General features: G+C 36.1%; 1 protein-coding gene across 1 annotated transcript in view; it reads left to right on the top strand.

Annotated features, from left to right (window-relative positions):
* The first annotated feature begins 7766 nt into the window (after nt 1-7766).
* Nucleotides 7767-16217, top strand: part of Spf45 (splicing factor 45) — a 28406-nt gene continuing 19955 nt past the window's right edge. Inside the window, exons 1-2 of the mRNA XM_089100722.1 lie at nt 7767-7882; nt 9689-9832. Coding sequence (XP_088956848.1) covers nt 7772-7882; nt 9689-9832 — 255 coding nt within the window. The 5' untranslated portion in view covers nt 7767-7771. The remainder of the gene's footprint in view (nt 7883-9688; nt 9833-16217) is intronic.

Raw genomic sequence — 16217 nt, forward strand, 5'->3', positions numbered from 1 at the left:
AGTTGATTTCCGGATGGAAAATATATTTTTAAGGAGGACACTCCCCCACAACCCTCAGGGCAAGGGTTTTAACTTAGGACCTGGGGGTATATAAGGTTTTTAAAGAAGGCATTGTCGTAGAAACTTCAAAACAGGCTCATTCGACTGGAAATCAAAGGGTTATTGCCCTTTTTAATAGTCCAAAGTGATTGGAGGGCAACTAGCCCCCCCCACGCCCATCATTTCCCCAAACACATCCAATCAAAATTTTGAGATAGCCAATTTGTTCAGCATAGTTGATTTACGGATAGAAAATATATTTTTGAGGTGGATAATCCCCCACAACCCTCAGGGCAATGGTTTTAAGTTATGCCCTAGGGGCATATAAGGTTATTATAGAAGATGTTGGCGTAGAAACTTCAAAACATGCTCATATGACTGGAAATTAAAAGGATGGCGCCCTTTATAACAGGCGAAAATGATTGGAGTGTAACTAGCCCCCTTCCCCCCCCCACGCCCATCCTTTCCCCGAACACATCCAATCAAAATTTTGAGAGAGCCATTTTGTTCAGAGTAGTTGATTTCCAGATAGAAAATATTTTTTTGAGCTAGACACTCCCCCAGAACCTTCAGGGAAAGGGTTTTAAGTTACGCTCTGGGGGAATATAAGGTTATTATAGTAGGAATTGCTTTAAAAACTTCAAAAAAGGCTCATTCGATTGGAAATACAAAGAGATTATGCCCTTTTTATAGTCAAAAGTGATTGGAGGGCAACTAGCCCCCCCCCCCCACGCCCATCATTCCCCTAAACACATCCAATCAAAATTTTGAGATAGCCATTTTTGTTCAGCATAGTTGATTTCCAGATTGAAAATATATTTTTGAGGAGGACACTCCCCCAAAACCCTCAGGGCAAAGGTTTTAAGTTATGCCCTGGGAGTATTTAGGGTTTTTATCAAAGGCGTTGTCATAGAAACTTCAAAACAGGCTCATTCGATTGGAAATTAAAGGGATAGAGCCCTTTTTAATAGTCGAAAGTGATTGGAGGGCAGCTAGCCCCCCCCCCTACGCCCATCATTTCCCCAAACACATCCAATCAAACTTTTGAGATAGTCATTTTGTTCAGTGTAGCTGATTTCCAGATAGAAAATAGGTTTTTGAGGAGGACACTCCCCCAGAACCTTCAGGGCAAGGGTTTTAAGATATGCCCTGGGGGCATTTAAGGTTTCTATAGAAGGCGTTGTTGTAGAAACTTCAAAAAAGGTTCATTTGATTGGAAATTCAAAGGGATAGTTCCCTTTTTAATAGTCAAAAGTGATTGGAGGGCAACTAACCCCCCCCCCCCCTACGCCCATCATTTCCCCAAACACATACAATCAAACTTTTGAGATAGCCATTTTGTTCAGTGTAGCTGATTTCCAGATAGAAAATTTGTTTTTGAGGAGGACACTTCCCCACAACCCTCGGCAAGAGTTCTAAGGTATGCCCTGGGGGCATATAAGGTTTTTATAGAAGGCGTTGTCATAGAAACTTCAAAACAGGCTCATTCGATTGGAAATTAAAGGGCTAGTGCCTTTTTTCATAGTCGAAAGTGATCGGAAGGCAACTACCCCCCCCCCCCCCACGCCCATCATTCCCCCAAACACATCCAATCAAAATTTTGAGATAGCCATTTTGTTCAGCATAGTTGATTTCCAGATAGAAAATATGTTTTTGAGGAGGTCAATCCCCCACAACCCTCAGGGTAAGGGTTTTAAGTTATGCCCTGGGGGCATATATAAGGTTTTTATAGAAGGCGGTGTCGTAGAAACTTCGAAAAAGGCTCGTTCGATTAGAAATTCTGAGGGCTTGTGCCCTCTGTAATAGTCGTAAGTTATTGAGGGCAACTACCCCTCTCTGATGCCCATCTTTCCCCGGCACAGAACCACACAAAATTTTGAGACAGCCATAGCATTAATCTGAGTTTTAAGTTCGTTATGTTATATCTTTTATGTTTTCAACTGCCACACATCCCCCAGGGCAAGGGTTGTAATTTAAGGATTCTCCGAATCCTTCATATTATTTCTTATGGAAGGATGCTCGTATAAACTTTAGAGAGGGCTCGTTTGATTGGAAATTGAAAGTTCTTGTTCACTTTTTAAGAGTCAAAAGAGATTGAAGGGCAACTAGCCCCTCTCCCTCCTCCACGCGCTCAATGCATCAGATAAAAATTTTGAGATAGACATTTTGTTAAAATAGTCCAAAGTTCTGATAACAAAAACTCCGGTGTCGACACAGCCCCCCAGGGCCCAGGGGTAGGCGTTGTAAGTAATGCCCTGTGGCATAACTTATTAAGCGGGGTTTATAACTTATGTGAAGGGGTTTTGTATGGGAAGAAAACATAGGAAATCTATTATAATTATTCAATTATAAGGTTAAAATACGTACTCTGTGATAGATGCAAAAGTAATTTGGCACACAAATTCCTATTAAGGACAATTCCAAACAGCCGTGATCCCTTTGTGTCAGCAAGTGAAATGGTCTAAACCCTCTTATTGGAGCTATTTTTTCAATCCGTTCATTGTTGTCAATCGCTGTCCACAAGTTATGCAAGCTGTCTATTGTTCATATATAAGGTTTTGATTAAAGAGGTAATCGTATAGAATTTGAAAAAAGCCTAATTGGATATAAATTGAAAGTTCTAGATCTGTTTTTTAAAACCAAGAATAATCGGATAGTAAGCACCCCCCCCCATGCCAAAAAAAACTTGAAACTTTTTGCAATAAAAAACGAACAAAAATTAATTAGAAAAAACTTTCCGAAAAATAAGTTTTTCAAAGAAAAATAAAGGCCATTTTAAACTTAACCTCAGGATATACAAATACCTGTTAAAATTCAAACTCAAAACGACCAGAAATAACTATTAAAGAATAAATGAAACCCAAAACGAACAGAAATTAAATAAACAATCATAGCAAAAAACATACAACAAGTAATAATATGAATGAATAAATAGATCTTAAAGCGAGTAATGCTTCGATTGAATATGAAAATCTAGCTTAAAAAAAAAACAAATATTTTGCTATTAAATTATAAATGAAACTTAACACTAACAGAAATTAAACAAAAAATCAGTGCGAACAAAACATACAATATATATATTAATGTAAATGAATAAATAAATCTTTAAACGAGGGAAACTTAAATTGAATATGCAAATCAAGTTTGAATCGAATAAATATAACTACAAACAAGAGTTTGGGTATCGTCTCACTGCAGAAGCCTAAAACCTACTGCGGTTTTAACAGGTATTTGTATCTCCTGAGGTTAAGTTTAAAATGGCCTTTACTTTTCTTTGAAAAACTTATTTTTCGGAAAGTTTTTTTTTAATTAATAAAGTAAAAAGAATAGGCTTGGCTGGGGCGAATCCACCAGGATTCGCCCACAAGTTTTCCCAAAGTATTTTGACACGTGTCAAATTGGGTTCCAACTTATGTTGAAAACAGGTAACTTTTTTGCTCTGTCGAATTTGTATGTGAAAATGCTCCAATTTAAGAAAATCGGAGTTTTGTACCTTTTCTGATAAAACTTCAAACTTCTAATCAAACAGTTAGATTTATAGATGGTTTTCCTACATACTGAAACCCCCTTTAAACCAAAAGTCTTTAAATTAAGCCTTCTGGAGTAGAAAAAGTGTTTTTTTCAAAAACTGTCAAATCATTGGTACCTTTACCTTATATACTGCCCTTCATAAAAAGAGGTTCCAACCTAAGCTGTTTTAAAATCTGTAGCACTATTTCTTGAGATACATGGTCCATGAATTAGTGGACCAATTTACAGAAGAACCCTGTCCAACCTTTTTTAAAACCCTTTTCAGATGCAATTTTAATGGGTCCTGCCATGTGGGCAATAATGGCTAAACTGAAAGAAACCACTAAAAGATAAATTATCAACACCTATAATAATTCAAAATGTATTAACTAAGTCTATACCTCCTGAATTGCAGAGAGGGTAGGCTCAACCATCTTAGTCTACATTCATAAGGCAAACATTTCAAATAATGAAAAGATTTTGATGCCTGTCTTTGATGCACTTTTTCAATAAGCTGTGACAAAAATGCAAATAAAACCATGAAAATTCGCAATCTAAAAATATCTCTCATTTTGTTATAGCATGTTTCCTTCTGGAAAACTACTATTCTCAGTTTTACCATTCAATCAACCCAAAAAAGACATCCTAGGGTCAGCAGACCAGAAAGGGTGATAATCAACCGTCATCATCATCTTACAAAATATATAGAACATAAGCAAAATCAAATGACAAGCAAATCAAATAATTAACTAAGAATTACAGATTGTATTGGTTCTACAAAAATGATAGGAAACAATTTAAATTACACCCTACTTCAATTGACAAAATTGTACAACTACAACAATTTCTAAAAGAACAACAATTCCATAGTAAAATTGAGCCTACTGCTCAGAAAAGTTAATGTTTTTGATAAAGAGGATAATTAAATCATTTATACTATTTTAAGTTTATCAGGTTTGATTATATCAAACCAATGCTTGGTTAATATATTACTGGGAAATAATTGACTTGTTATCAAATTTTATGTTTTAATGATTTATCATAATCAGTTTCTAGGTGGAAAAATTATTAATTAGGTGTCTATATTATGGCTTTAAATTAAATTTGGAGCTGAAATAATTTTGTATTTAGAAAGAGCAAACAATGACCTAGCCTAAACACCATGCTCTTCATGCTGAAGTTTCTTAAGTATTTTAAAAAAGCTTCAAATTGTTCTAATTAAATGGTCCTCGAGTTTCATGAGTCATTCTTAAAGGATTGGGACAAAAGGTCAAACTTTAGAATAAAGTGCAATGTATTGAAAAGAGGGCAACCCCCCTAATATACATAATAATTTCTGTTTGTTTTAAGTTTTGATGTTGCTCCTTACTTTCAGTTGAAAAAACTGTTTATATTTCATTTTTGGTCATTTTTTATACAATGCTGAAAAATCTGGCTCCCCCTCAATAGAAAATTCCTTCTCCCCATGCAAAATCCCTCCATAGGAAGTTCCTCCCAGCTGGAAATCCCCCTCCGTGGACTTTTTTCATTCAAATCCCCCCCCCCATTGTGGAAAGTTGCTCCTGCAGAAAATTCCCCCTGGAGAGTGTATCATTGAGAAAACTCCCACATGGAGAAGTGTGGAAAATCCCTCTCCCTCTGACAGAAAGATCCTTTAGACAATTTCAACCTGGTGAAAGTCCCCCCCCCCAGACAATTCCCCTTAGCATCTCTACATGTAAAATTGAGTTGGCAAAGAGAATATAAGAAAAATAAAAAGAAACTTTACATGGGAATTCTGGCAAAATCCTCCCAGCAGAAAATTCAGCCCCCCCCCCAAAAAAAAATGTCTCTAAACTTCAAAATGCATATACTATAGGCTACATAAGCAATGGACATATTTCCTGACTTACGGGCCTTTCCTCGGGGGCTGTGGAGGGTCATGTTATTCCCAAAGGCATAGTTAAGTTACTGAACCTTTCAACTATGCTGAACTAAATAGCTATCTTGAAATTTCTGATTTGGCGACTTTGGGAAACCGGGGGCATGGGAGGGGGGCTAGTTGCCCTCCAATCTTTTTGCTCTCTTAAAAAGGGCACTAAAACTTTTAATTTCCATTAGTGTGAGCCCTCTCCTGCTATTTTAGGACTATTGGTTTGATAGAATCACTGCTGGAAAAAAACAACAAATAAATACATATACATAGTCTTACTTCTGGCAAAAACTAAAAAAAAATCCATATTTTTCCAGATAGGAACTTGAAGCCTCTGCAGAAAGGTTCTCTGATACGCTGAATCTGATGGTGCTATTTTCATTAAGATTCCTTGATCTTTAGGGGGTGTTTCCCCCTTTTTCAAAAATCAAGCAAATTTTTTTGGGCTTTTAGATTTTGATGGGTAACACTAAACTTAATGAGTCTTCAATATTTAGAATCAGCACAATAAGCCTATTTATTTTATATATCTATTGATGTCAAAATTCTGTTTTTTAGAGTTTTGGTCACTATTGAGATGCACTGGTCTTTATTTATAGTTTGTTACCACAAACTGTTTGATAAGGCCAAAGTGTTAACTGGAAAGTCTTTTTTGCAGCTAAGTCAATCAGTAGTTTAGCATAAGCTATCTGAAGGTTGATGTTGAGAACTTATTTGTTTTTTTTTATGGTGGATATTAACTGAGGAGGGGTTACAAGACGAATTCACCCCATTCTCTATAAATAATTTCCAGATGTATGTGCCAGCTCTATTTGGTTTCTAACATTCCCAAAAACTGCTAAGGTAAAATTAGGACATCTAGACCTAGGTAATCTTGATGAACTAGCTATAGGAGCAACAAATTTACTACCTTGTATTCCTAACCTTACTCATTGTAATGCTGCTATAAAACTGGATAATATTGGTTTGCTGTATTTCACCTAATTTTTTGAAAAGGTGAGAGTTGGTTTCCATGCTTTACCTTGTTGGGGCCAGACCCTACCTCTGTAGGGAAAGGGGCCCCCAAATGATTTAAATCAAGGCATCTTGTAGAAAAGTTATTTAATTCAAACTTGCTAATGTATTAACTTTGGCCTGTCCTGAGTCTCAGACCAATCTGAATTTGGTTGGAAGGGAGAAGAAGGTTAGGTCTACTTAGACCAAATTTGTTAGGCTATCTACCAAAATGGGTGGTTTAATCCATGCAAGATTTTGTCAAAAGTATGTGTTAACATCATAGTTAAGTTTTCCCCCTGAAGTACATGATTTATTTGACTTCCTTGGGAAGAGGAAAGGAGGCTACTAAATTATTTTCATTGACACACTTAGCAGCAGGGGCATAACATCCCATTAAATTTGGTTGGAATTTTGTTGGAGGAGGAAGGTAGTGGTTTCAAATATCTTATTATGAGTATAATGACTGGACAGGCCGGTGGAATTTGTTGAACCAAACGTTGTCAACTGCTTTTGGTGTTTCACATTGAAAGTTCCAGGTGTCCCAGGACCTCAAGGAGCAAAAAGCAACATAGTTGTCATCTGTATCTATCGGACGGATGTGTTTGTATCTCAGTTAAATCCATTAAGGGTTAGCATGTAGGGTTTTAGTTGGGCCTCTAAGGTCTTTGAATCTGATTGAGATAGTTGCATGCATTGTCCACAACTGTGGTCCATGAATCACCATCTCTGCAGTACTTCACAGGTCCTTGATGTTTGAAGTTTAGTTTCTGTTCATTAGGGTTTTCAATTTGTTCTTTTCACTATTAAGTTCTTTTCAAAACTTTTGTTCATTTTCAGTTTGTTTATAGTAGGGTAAATAAATTATGTAGTGCAGAGCTGTGAGTCAGTTTATTACTTTTTGTCTAGAATAGATTCTGATGAATCAGGTGAAAAAAATAGCAGTATAATTACAATATGTTAATTGCTTTTGCACAGAACTTGAACTTTGATGAAGTAATTTACATATGTATAATGGGAGTAATAATATTTTGTATGATAAAAAAATAGCTATGACTCTCATTGAACTTTTTATTTAATTAAGAGAAAATTACAAGTTAAGACAGCCAAAAAAAAAAAAACTGTTTATTTATTAATGGCTGCAGAATCAAATACTAAAAGAGTATGATAGAAAAAAAATCTATAGAATTTGTCTATTCATGCATCCTTTTAAGTTGTACTCCTCCCCCCCCTCCTGAAATAAATTCCTACATACTTTCTTGTATGGGTATCTTGGTTTTTCTAAACTTGTTAAATATCTATTGTTTTGTTTTACAGATGAACTTGTATGATGACATTGAAGCACCCAAGACCAATGCTTGGGCTTCTTCGGGCTCTAGAAATCTTCTTCAATCTCAACTTCAGTTGAAAAAAGCTGGTGTAACAACCGTAAGTACTTACATTTGAATTTCTGTTACCATAAAATAGTCCTGAAGCCCTTATGTTTATAGTAAACAGAATTAGTAGCAGCAGTGCTAAGCTAAACTGCCACTTTGAAAATACTGTAAAGTTCCATTCCTTAACATAATTCCTTTTTATTTAGACCTAGTAGATTTTCAATAAATCTAACAAAAATACACAATTCTGCCTTTCATAGTTGGCATCTGAATGTAGAGTTGTTAAAGGAATTTTTTTTGTCATGGCTTGTTACATAGAAAAAGTAGGTGTAGAACATTTGGGTAAGACTCACATCATTCGAAATGGGAGATTTCAAGTCCCTCTCCTGAGGTAAGAGCTATTGAAGTAATCTGCGCCCCCTATCTTGTTTTACCCCTGAACTCCCTCGTAGCCCCAACGTCTTGGGATAAAAGTTTCAATTCAAGTGTTCTGATCAGAATGCCCAAAAGATTAAGAAAATATGTCTTCAGTGGTCACAGCCTATGCAGTCCAATGGGAAAGTATCCCAAATTATGCAAATGAACTGTTATTAATTCGTATTAACAAGAAAACTTTTTCCACAAAGAAGTTTTTCAAAGAAAAGTAAAGAGTTGTATCAAACCTGAGACAAGTAGAAATAAAGTCAAATAGTGATTCAATTGTAAGACAGTATCAATAAATAAGTGAGACCTAAAACGTACCTAAGTTAAAACAAATAATCAAGTCAAAATTAAAACAATCAGAAACCACTGAAAACAGAGGTATTACCATATTAAGGCCTTCTAAAAACCAGAAAGTCATTTGTGCTTTATTGAAAACAATTTCAATTTTCGAGTTTTGTGTTTTACTTGTCATAATAAGAAGAAAAAAGAAAGAAAATTACCATAATAACTATTATTAGTTAAAAGAACTAACGAAATATAGATTGACTGTTTTATATATATTAACATTCATTCCTGAAAGTGTCAGCAATTTTGGATTTATTACAAATCTAAAAGAGAAAATGTTAAAAATTCGTTTAGTTTCAGTACAAATTGTGTTCTGGTCTTTTGAAGGCATTGGGGGCATTAACACTACTCCTGTCTGTCATAGATTATGTTTGTTTTAGGCTTGACTTGGTCATTTATTGTAATTTAGGTTCATTTTGGGTTTTGTGCATTTACTGATACTGATTTATGTTGATTTTGCACTTGAATCACTATTTGACTTTATGTGTCCTCGTCTTTAGGTTTAATGCAGCTATTTACTATCCTCTTAAAAACTTCTTCTGTGGAAAAAGTTTTTTCATTAAGTTCTGTTCGCTTTCAATTGACATAGTTTTTTGTTGGTTAATAAAAGGAATATTTGTAAAGGTTTTTTTCTGTTTTCCACCTTAAGAACCAAGATTTTGGCTTGCTGTTTGTATTTTGGACAAAAATGTCTAATAGGTTTTAATGACTGTCTGCATAATTTTAATTGGAAATCTGCATAATCTTTGGGCTTCAACAAGCCTGAAGCTGTTCTGACCACCACCATGTTACATACCTTATTATTGACAGATATTAATCAATCATCCCCCTCAACATTGTCTGAATGTTCCAACTTCGCATATAAATCTTTTTGACAACTTTGGATGCACATAGTGTCTTTTGCTTTAATTCAACACGCCCCTCATAATACCCTGAAAGTTTTAATTTGATCCTCTTATCCATTCTTGAGACATTGCAGATACGTCCTTTTGGCCATGTGGATGCAAGTAGTGTGTTATTATTTAGTTCAGTAAGTCATGAATGTTTTCACTACAAGTTTATCCTACTTTTTTTTCAAATCTATTTACAGGTAAAAAGAGAACAGGTACGGAAAGGAGTTCCAAATGTGGGACCTATATTGGAAAATTTGAAGCCAAAAATTAAAGAAGAAGATCATGTCAGTCTCACCTCGTTTGGACAGATTCCAACCTTATCTCAAACAAGTGGTTTCAGGGTGAGTCTTATTAAAAACGTTTATTGAAGCCTGTTTTCCAGGACTGTTTCCAAATATATTTAGCTTGTCTTTAAAACTATTGTTCTTAAAAGAACAAATTATAAATCTACTTGGCAAAGACCCTGTCAGACAACAGACATGATAAAAGAACCATAGCATATACTCATTTATAAGGACTGTAAATTTTTTTTTACCCCCTTTACGAGATACAATAGATACCAAAGAAGTAGTGTACACAAAATTTCCTTGTAGGCTTTGAAATCCTTATTAGCTAGCTTGCATTTATTATGCTGTACTTATAAATCTAGTTTGGGAGGTCAATTTTTAAAACTATTCAAAGAAGGGGGATAATACTTACTTTATGAGGTATATACCACGAACGGGAAATCAATTCTGATTAATCTAATTTCATCAACAAGAGGACTTTTTATTGCACTAATTAAAAAAAAAAAATAAGGTACACAACCATGGCAAGGACAAGGTAGCATTTTAAGGCACCTTTGACACTGAACATAGCCCGTTTTTTTGTATACCGGCAGTACTTATGCTTGCTGCTGATTCCATGCCCCCTGCCCCCAGAAAATCCCATTCTCTCGGTAGAAACTTCCTCCCCAAAAATTCCCCCCCCTCGTGGGCGATTTCCCCCACACGTAAAATTCAGCAGCCAAAGTGAAAGTAAGACAAATAAAAGAATAAAGAGAAGAAGGGATTTTGGAATATTCTATCTATATTCCTAAATCCTTTTTTTTGTGTGTTTTTGGGGGGCTTGGGGTTGAGTTATCATAGGAGGCTAAGATAAAGGTTAAAAATGATTTGCTTGTTTATTTAAAATAAAAAGTTCTTTCCATTTTAAATTTGCTTGATTATGGATTCGAGTTTGATATACGGATGTACGCCTAGCGTACGCAGTGTTGTTCGCAAGGTAATATGCTAAAGATTTTGGTGCCAGACCAAGCCCACGAGAATTAATTACTCATACTTCTTAGTCCCAGCCTGTATTCTGTGCACTTCCACCATAGGACATTCCGCAGTTGCCATTGATTTCCTTTTTATAAATTGATTTAATAAACCTTTATCTTACCCTTCTATGATAACTCAACCTCTAAACACCGAAAACAGGAAAATAAGAATTAAAAGCAGTAAAAGTACAAAAATAAATACTATAGAATATTCCGCATCATATTTTCTACCTATGCTTTTGGAATAATTGAATATATAATATCCCAAAATCCCTTTTTTTTTGTTGGTCTTACTTTTCCTTGGGCTGCTAAGTTTTCCATTTGGGGTGATTTTCTGGGGTCTGCGGGGTGGATTATCCTTGGGGGAAGGCAAATAGTCTAGAATCATTCTTGCCATGTAGACGAACTCAGAATATTGATCCGTCGTTGTCTGTTCAAAGGTAAGGTAGGAACTTGATCTTGTTTTTATAGTTATGTCAAAAGGTTGTAACATTATGTACGATTAGTTCATTGGATTGCGGAAGGATAAAATACCTGTAGTATATGTTTCTCTTGACACTTCTTAGGCTGAGAAAACATAAGCTGTGAAATGACGGAGCTAAGCTTTAATGTTTGAAAAGTGGTGTATCATCCAAGTTTGTCATTTGAATTTTGGGACTTTTGAAATCTTGATGCATTCAAAAGAGATGATGATGGTCATTCAAAAGGAGCTATGCTAAGTTATCATGAGCAATGCTGTGTTAAGGGAGTGCTGGGGCTATTACTTAGGACTGCAACCAGGAGATCTATTTTTATGGACAGCTCTTCTCTTTTTGGGGTCCTTTGGATCACTGAGAAATTCGTGCTTGAATCCTTGACCAAAAGAAAGCTCCTCCAGCGTGCGCGTTTATGAAGGAAATGCAGAGACAGTTCCCATAATTACTCTGTAACAAACATTCTCAGATGCTGCTGAAGCTAGAGACTCGATTTGGTTGACTAATCTTGACATGGTAAGGAGTATTCCAGGGTACTGGAAAATCACGAAAAGATAATTTAATATCTTGGATTGTTGATTTGTGATTTAGAAAACTGTCGAGAATTATCTAATATATACCAGTTTGTTTGTCTACATAGTTCCCTGAGATTTTGTGGAACGACTTTTAGATTTTTTTTTCAAGCATCAGACAGTTCGTGGTAACGAACTGTAAGTAAGGAGCGACCTGGCTCAATGGTAGCCAATTTTTCTTTAAAAAAAAAACGTAATTTTGATTCCAATATCTCTATCAAAAGAATCGTGTTTTTTTGCTGATTTCAAATAGATAAGTTTCATTAAGTTTGGTCTTATACATCAAAGGTTACGAGCTGAGAAAATCTGCATGATTTTCGAAAAAAGGGGGAAACACCCCCTAAAAGTCATAGAGCATTAATGTAAATCGCACCATCAGATTCAGCATATCAGAGAACCCTACTGTAGAGGTTTCAAGCTCCTATCTGCAAAAATGTGGAATTTTGAATTTTTTTGCCAGGAAAAAGATTACGGATGCGTGTTTTTTTTTGCCAGGTGTGATCGTATCCACTCAGTGGTCCTAGAATATCGAGAGGTGACTCATTCGAACGGAAATTAAAAGTTCGAGTACCTTGTTTAAGTGACCGAAAAAAATTGGAGGGCAACTATATTTATTAATGTTGCTCCCATGCCCCTTTTTTCTCAAAATAGTCCGATCAAAATTTTGAGATAGCCATTTTGTTCAGAATAGTTGAAAGGCCGAATAACTATGCCTTTGGAGATATCATGACAACCCACAGTCCGTGGGGGAAGGTATTTAAGTTACAAAATTTGCCCATTGTTTACGTATATTATTTGTTATTGGGAAGTATGCAAACGTTTTTCGGGTGGTAAGGAGGGGAGGGGGTAGAATTTTCTGCTGGTGGGATTTTCCTCGAGTATAATTTTCAGTGGGGAGGGAAGTTTCCAGGGGGTGAATTTTTCAGGGAAATTTTCCAGAATTGCTATAAAAAAAAAATTTCTTATCTCTTGCTTTCTCTTTGTCCACTAAATTTTACGCGTGGAGATGTTTAGGATAATTGTCCGGGGTAAATTTTCACCAGGATTGAATTATCTAGAGAATAAATCCGTAGAGAGGAGGGATTTTTCCGTGGAGGTGTAGCCAGATTTCCTGGCATTGTTTAAAAAGCGATCATAAGTGAAATAAAAAAAAAGTTTTTTCAACTGAAAGTAAGGAGCAACATCAAAACTTAAAACGAATAGAAATTATTACGTGTATGAGGGAGGTTGATCCTCAACACCACACTCTTTACGCTAAAGTTTTAATTATGTCCCAATTCTTTAAAAACGACTCCCTGAGACACAAGGGTCGTTTAATTATAACAATAAGAAGTTTGTTTTTAAGTACTAAAAAACTTTATCGTAAAGAGCGAGGTGTTAAGGAGGAGCACCTCCCCCCCTCATGTACGTAATAATTTCTGTTCGTTGTAAGTTTTAATGTTGCTACTTACTTTCAGTTGAAAAAACATCTTTTTTTTATTTAATCATTGTAAATATTGATTCTAGAAGCAAGCAATCAACTAAGTAATTCTACTTAAGCGGAACCAAGGGATTGTGCAACGACACACTTTGACCTCTTTGGAAACCAACCTAGGTAGAGATTAAAAGCCAGTGTCTTAGTTATGCATTTGGATACCCGGACCTGATCCGATCGTTGCAGCAGGAAGGGAAATGACCCATTAACTCTCATCATCAGGATATAGCTGGTATATAAAAGAAGGTTAAAGTTTCGAAGCTCAAATTAATTGGAAGTATGAGCTAGTGTCCTAGTTATGCCTTTTAAAGGTTAGAGGTTGATGGTGGGAAGAAGGGGCTGAATTTTTGGTGTGTCGTAGGTAACAAAGTGTGGCAATTGGTCTCTCCAAAAAATATGTTCTTGAAGGTAAGTAAATTAAATAATAATGAACTGCATTCTTGATTCTTCAATAATTTTAATATTAAGCATATTAATGCCTAGCTTAGTCTTTTAGCTATTCAGCGACATTCACATTTCTTTTCAATTCTTATTTGGTAAAAAGATGTTAGGACTTTATTCTTAGATAATTTTACTCATTGAATCATTTTTTTTTCTTTTTTTTTAACAGTGTAACACTAACCAATGGTAGTGTTTATCTTTTGGTACAGCAATCAGGAAAGCTACACTTTCTGAAGCTCCAGAATGGTATTTTGTTTTTTGGCTCATTTTCTACTGATTTGTCACGCACGTTCCTTATTTTCAAACTTTATGTTTGGAAATAAGTGCTAAAACTGCATTATTGCATACGGAGGTCTTATTCATCAAAAATTGAGTTACTGTATTTTCCAAATTTTTAAAGACGTATATGGTCGTGTAAGTTTTCACTAAACCGGTTTAATGAATCGGGTTTCATTTTTACTGTCCCCGGTACTTCAAGTAAAGCCTGCGTGGCTGGACACTTAAACATGTAGGAAGGTTGATGAGTTGAACCAAATAGGCAGCATTTCACAGGGTTCTTACACGGAGTGTCTTTAAGTTTTGGACGATTGTCGAAGCTTCTTGTGCTTTCCGGAGCGTTCTTACACAAATCGCCAGCGTGACATAGGATGTGCTTATAACCAAACATTGAAGTATCACGAGAGGCTAGTTCGAGATGAACTTTTTCAGAAAATTCAACCTGAAAAGAGCACGTACTACCTAGATGCGTAGCTTCGGAGCAGTTTGCTACTAGCGGAATGATATCCCCAGCTCTATGGCCTTCAAGAATTTGGCTAACAATTCCAAAATACCTTGGGCTTTTCACTTTAGCTTCCGAAGAATGGTCGTGAATGTCAAGAGCATGTACCATCGACTGAGCTGTAACTTTATCGGACAAAATTTGACACCAAGGACCCTTAATACAAATCAATAAAATAGTGCGATCACTAATGTGGCCGCAAACTTTATTAATCAATTTTTTACGAGGATTGGGATTTTCCATATCTTGATGGGTTCTTCAAAACTGCCGCATAGATTGGTTTTAAAACCAACCTATAGTTTGGTCGTGTAATCCATTATACGACGGAACATCATTAACAATCGGAGTTTCTGAATCAACTAGGTTGTTAGACTTTAGACACATCTCTTTAACCTTTTAAGTAATTTTAGTGGTTATTTTACAAGACACAACAGGCACCTCACCGAGTTCAAAAATAACAATCGGGACAGGGCTACTTTGCGTTCATCACGGTGACCAAAACATCTAATCACATATCCGACATCAATCATTTTCTGCCTATCGAGCATCAAAAAAATTCACATGCAGTTTTTGCAATACAAGTATAATCACCGCCTGCTTTTCTTGTTTGATTAAGAAATTCAGAAGTGTATTCCAGATCAGTTTCTTGCCCTCCATGGTGGCACGAGAAGAATACGGAACTAAAGAGCTAAATAAAACCAGTGAAGCTATACAGAAATCGTGGAAGAAAGGAAGCGTTGGGACTCGCCCACCTATTCCACGTAATTCAAGGGTTACTAAATACGGATAGGTACGCACGGCGGTTGTGGCAGGCTCCCTCCCCTCTTTTCTTATTCCCTTAAAAATCTTCTCGGCCACTGCTGACGCACCTTAAGAGAATTGTGCTCTCTATTAGAATTGAAATTGTCAGTGTTATAAATGACGCTAAGATTGCTAAAGTAAGAAATTCTGCTTTACTCAAGAAAGCCGCTTCCAAAAGATGTTCTTTCCCTTCTTTTAATCTGAGGGAAAAGAAAAGGATACCCTAATTGTTATCGTCACTTTTTTCATAAGAAAAAAATATCCCAACCAAAAGAGGAGGGAGGAGGCTTAAACTTCAATAATCAAAATGTATGCCAGAACGGGCTCACTAAAATTAAGTAAAAAATGAAAGGTAGTTTTCGCAACGCACCTTTTTTGGATCTGTACTCAATCTGACCACTGCAAGGGGAGGAAATACCTAAATATTTGTAGTCGGAATATATACCTGAATATGCCCTTAGAAAAACAACCAAGGGTGATGAAAGGGAGTAACTAGTGCCTAGTGTTCCATTTTGAGAGTCTAGAAGCAGGCCGAACCCTCAGGGGCTGTCTTGGGGGTACGTACTTTCTAGAAGCTACCAAAAGGGTTTGTTGGGCATCAATTAAACTTCACCAGAATTAAAAGTTAAGTATTTTTGTTATTGATTTACAGAATCTAGAGTCCATTCGGATTAGGTGGGGGAGAAGGGAAGGGGCACATAAATTCTTGCGAGAAGCACACCTACTAGAAGGAGTTGTCAGTTGTAAGCCAAACCAGGGGAAATTATGGTTTGGCTTCTAATTGTTTCTTATCAGAGTCTGTACCTGATGTTGTCTCTTTAGAACTATGAGGGCTGGGGGTAAAATTGCATTAGCTTAATTGCCAGGTGGGTCCGTGGAATTCATTC

The sequence above is a fragment of the Artemia sp. Qi Xiang Cuo genome, chromosome 14 (assembly GCF_049724085.1).
Source record: "Artemia sp. Qi Xiang Cuo chromosome 14, ASM4972408v1, whole genome shotgun sequence".
In the NCBI taxonomy this organism is placed as follows: Eukaryota; Metazoa; Arthropoda; class Branchiopoda; order Anostraca; family Artemiidae; genus Artemia; species Artemia sp. Qi Xiang Cuo.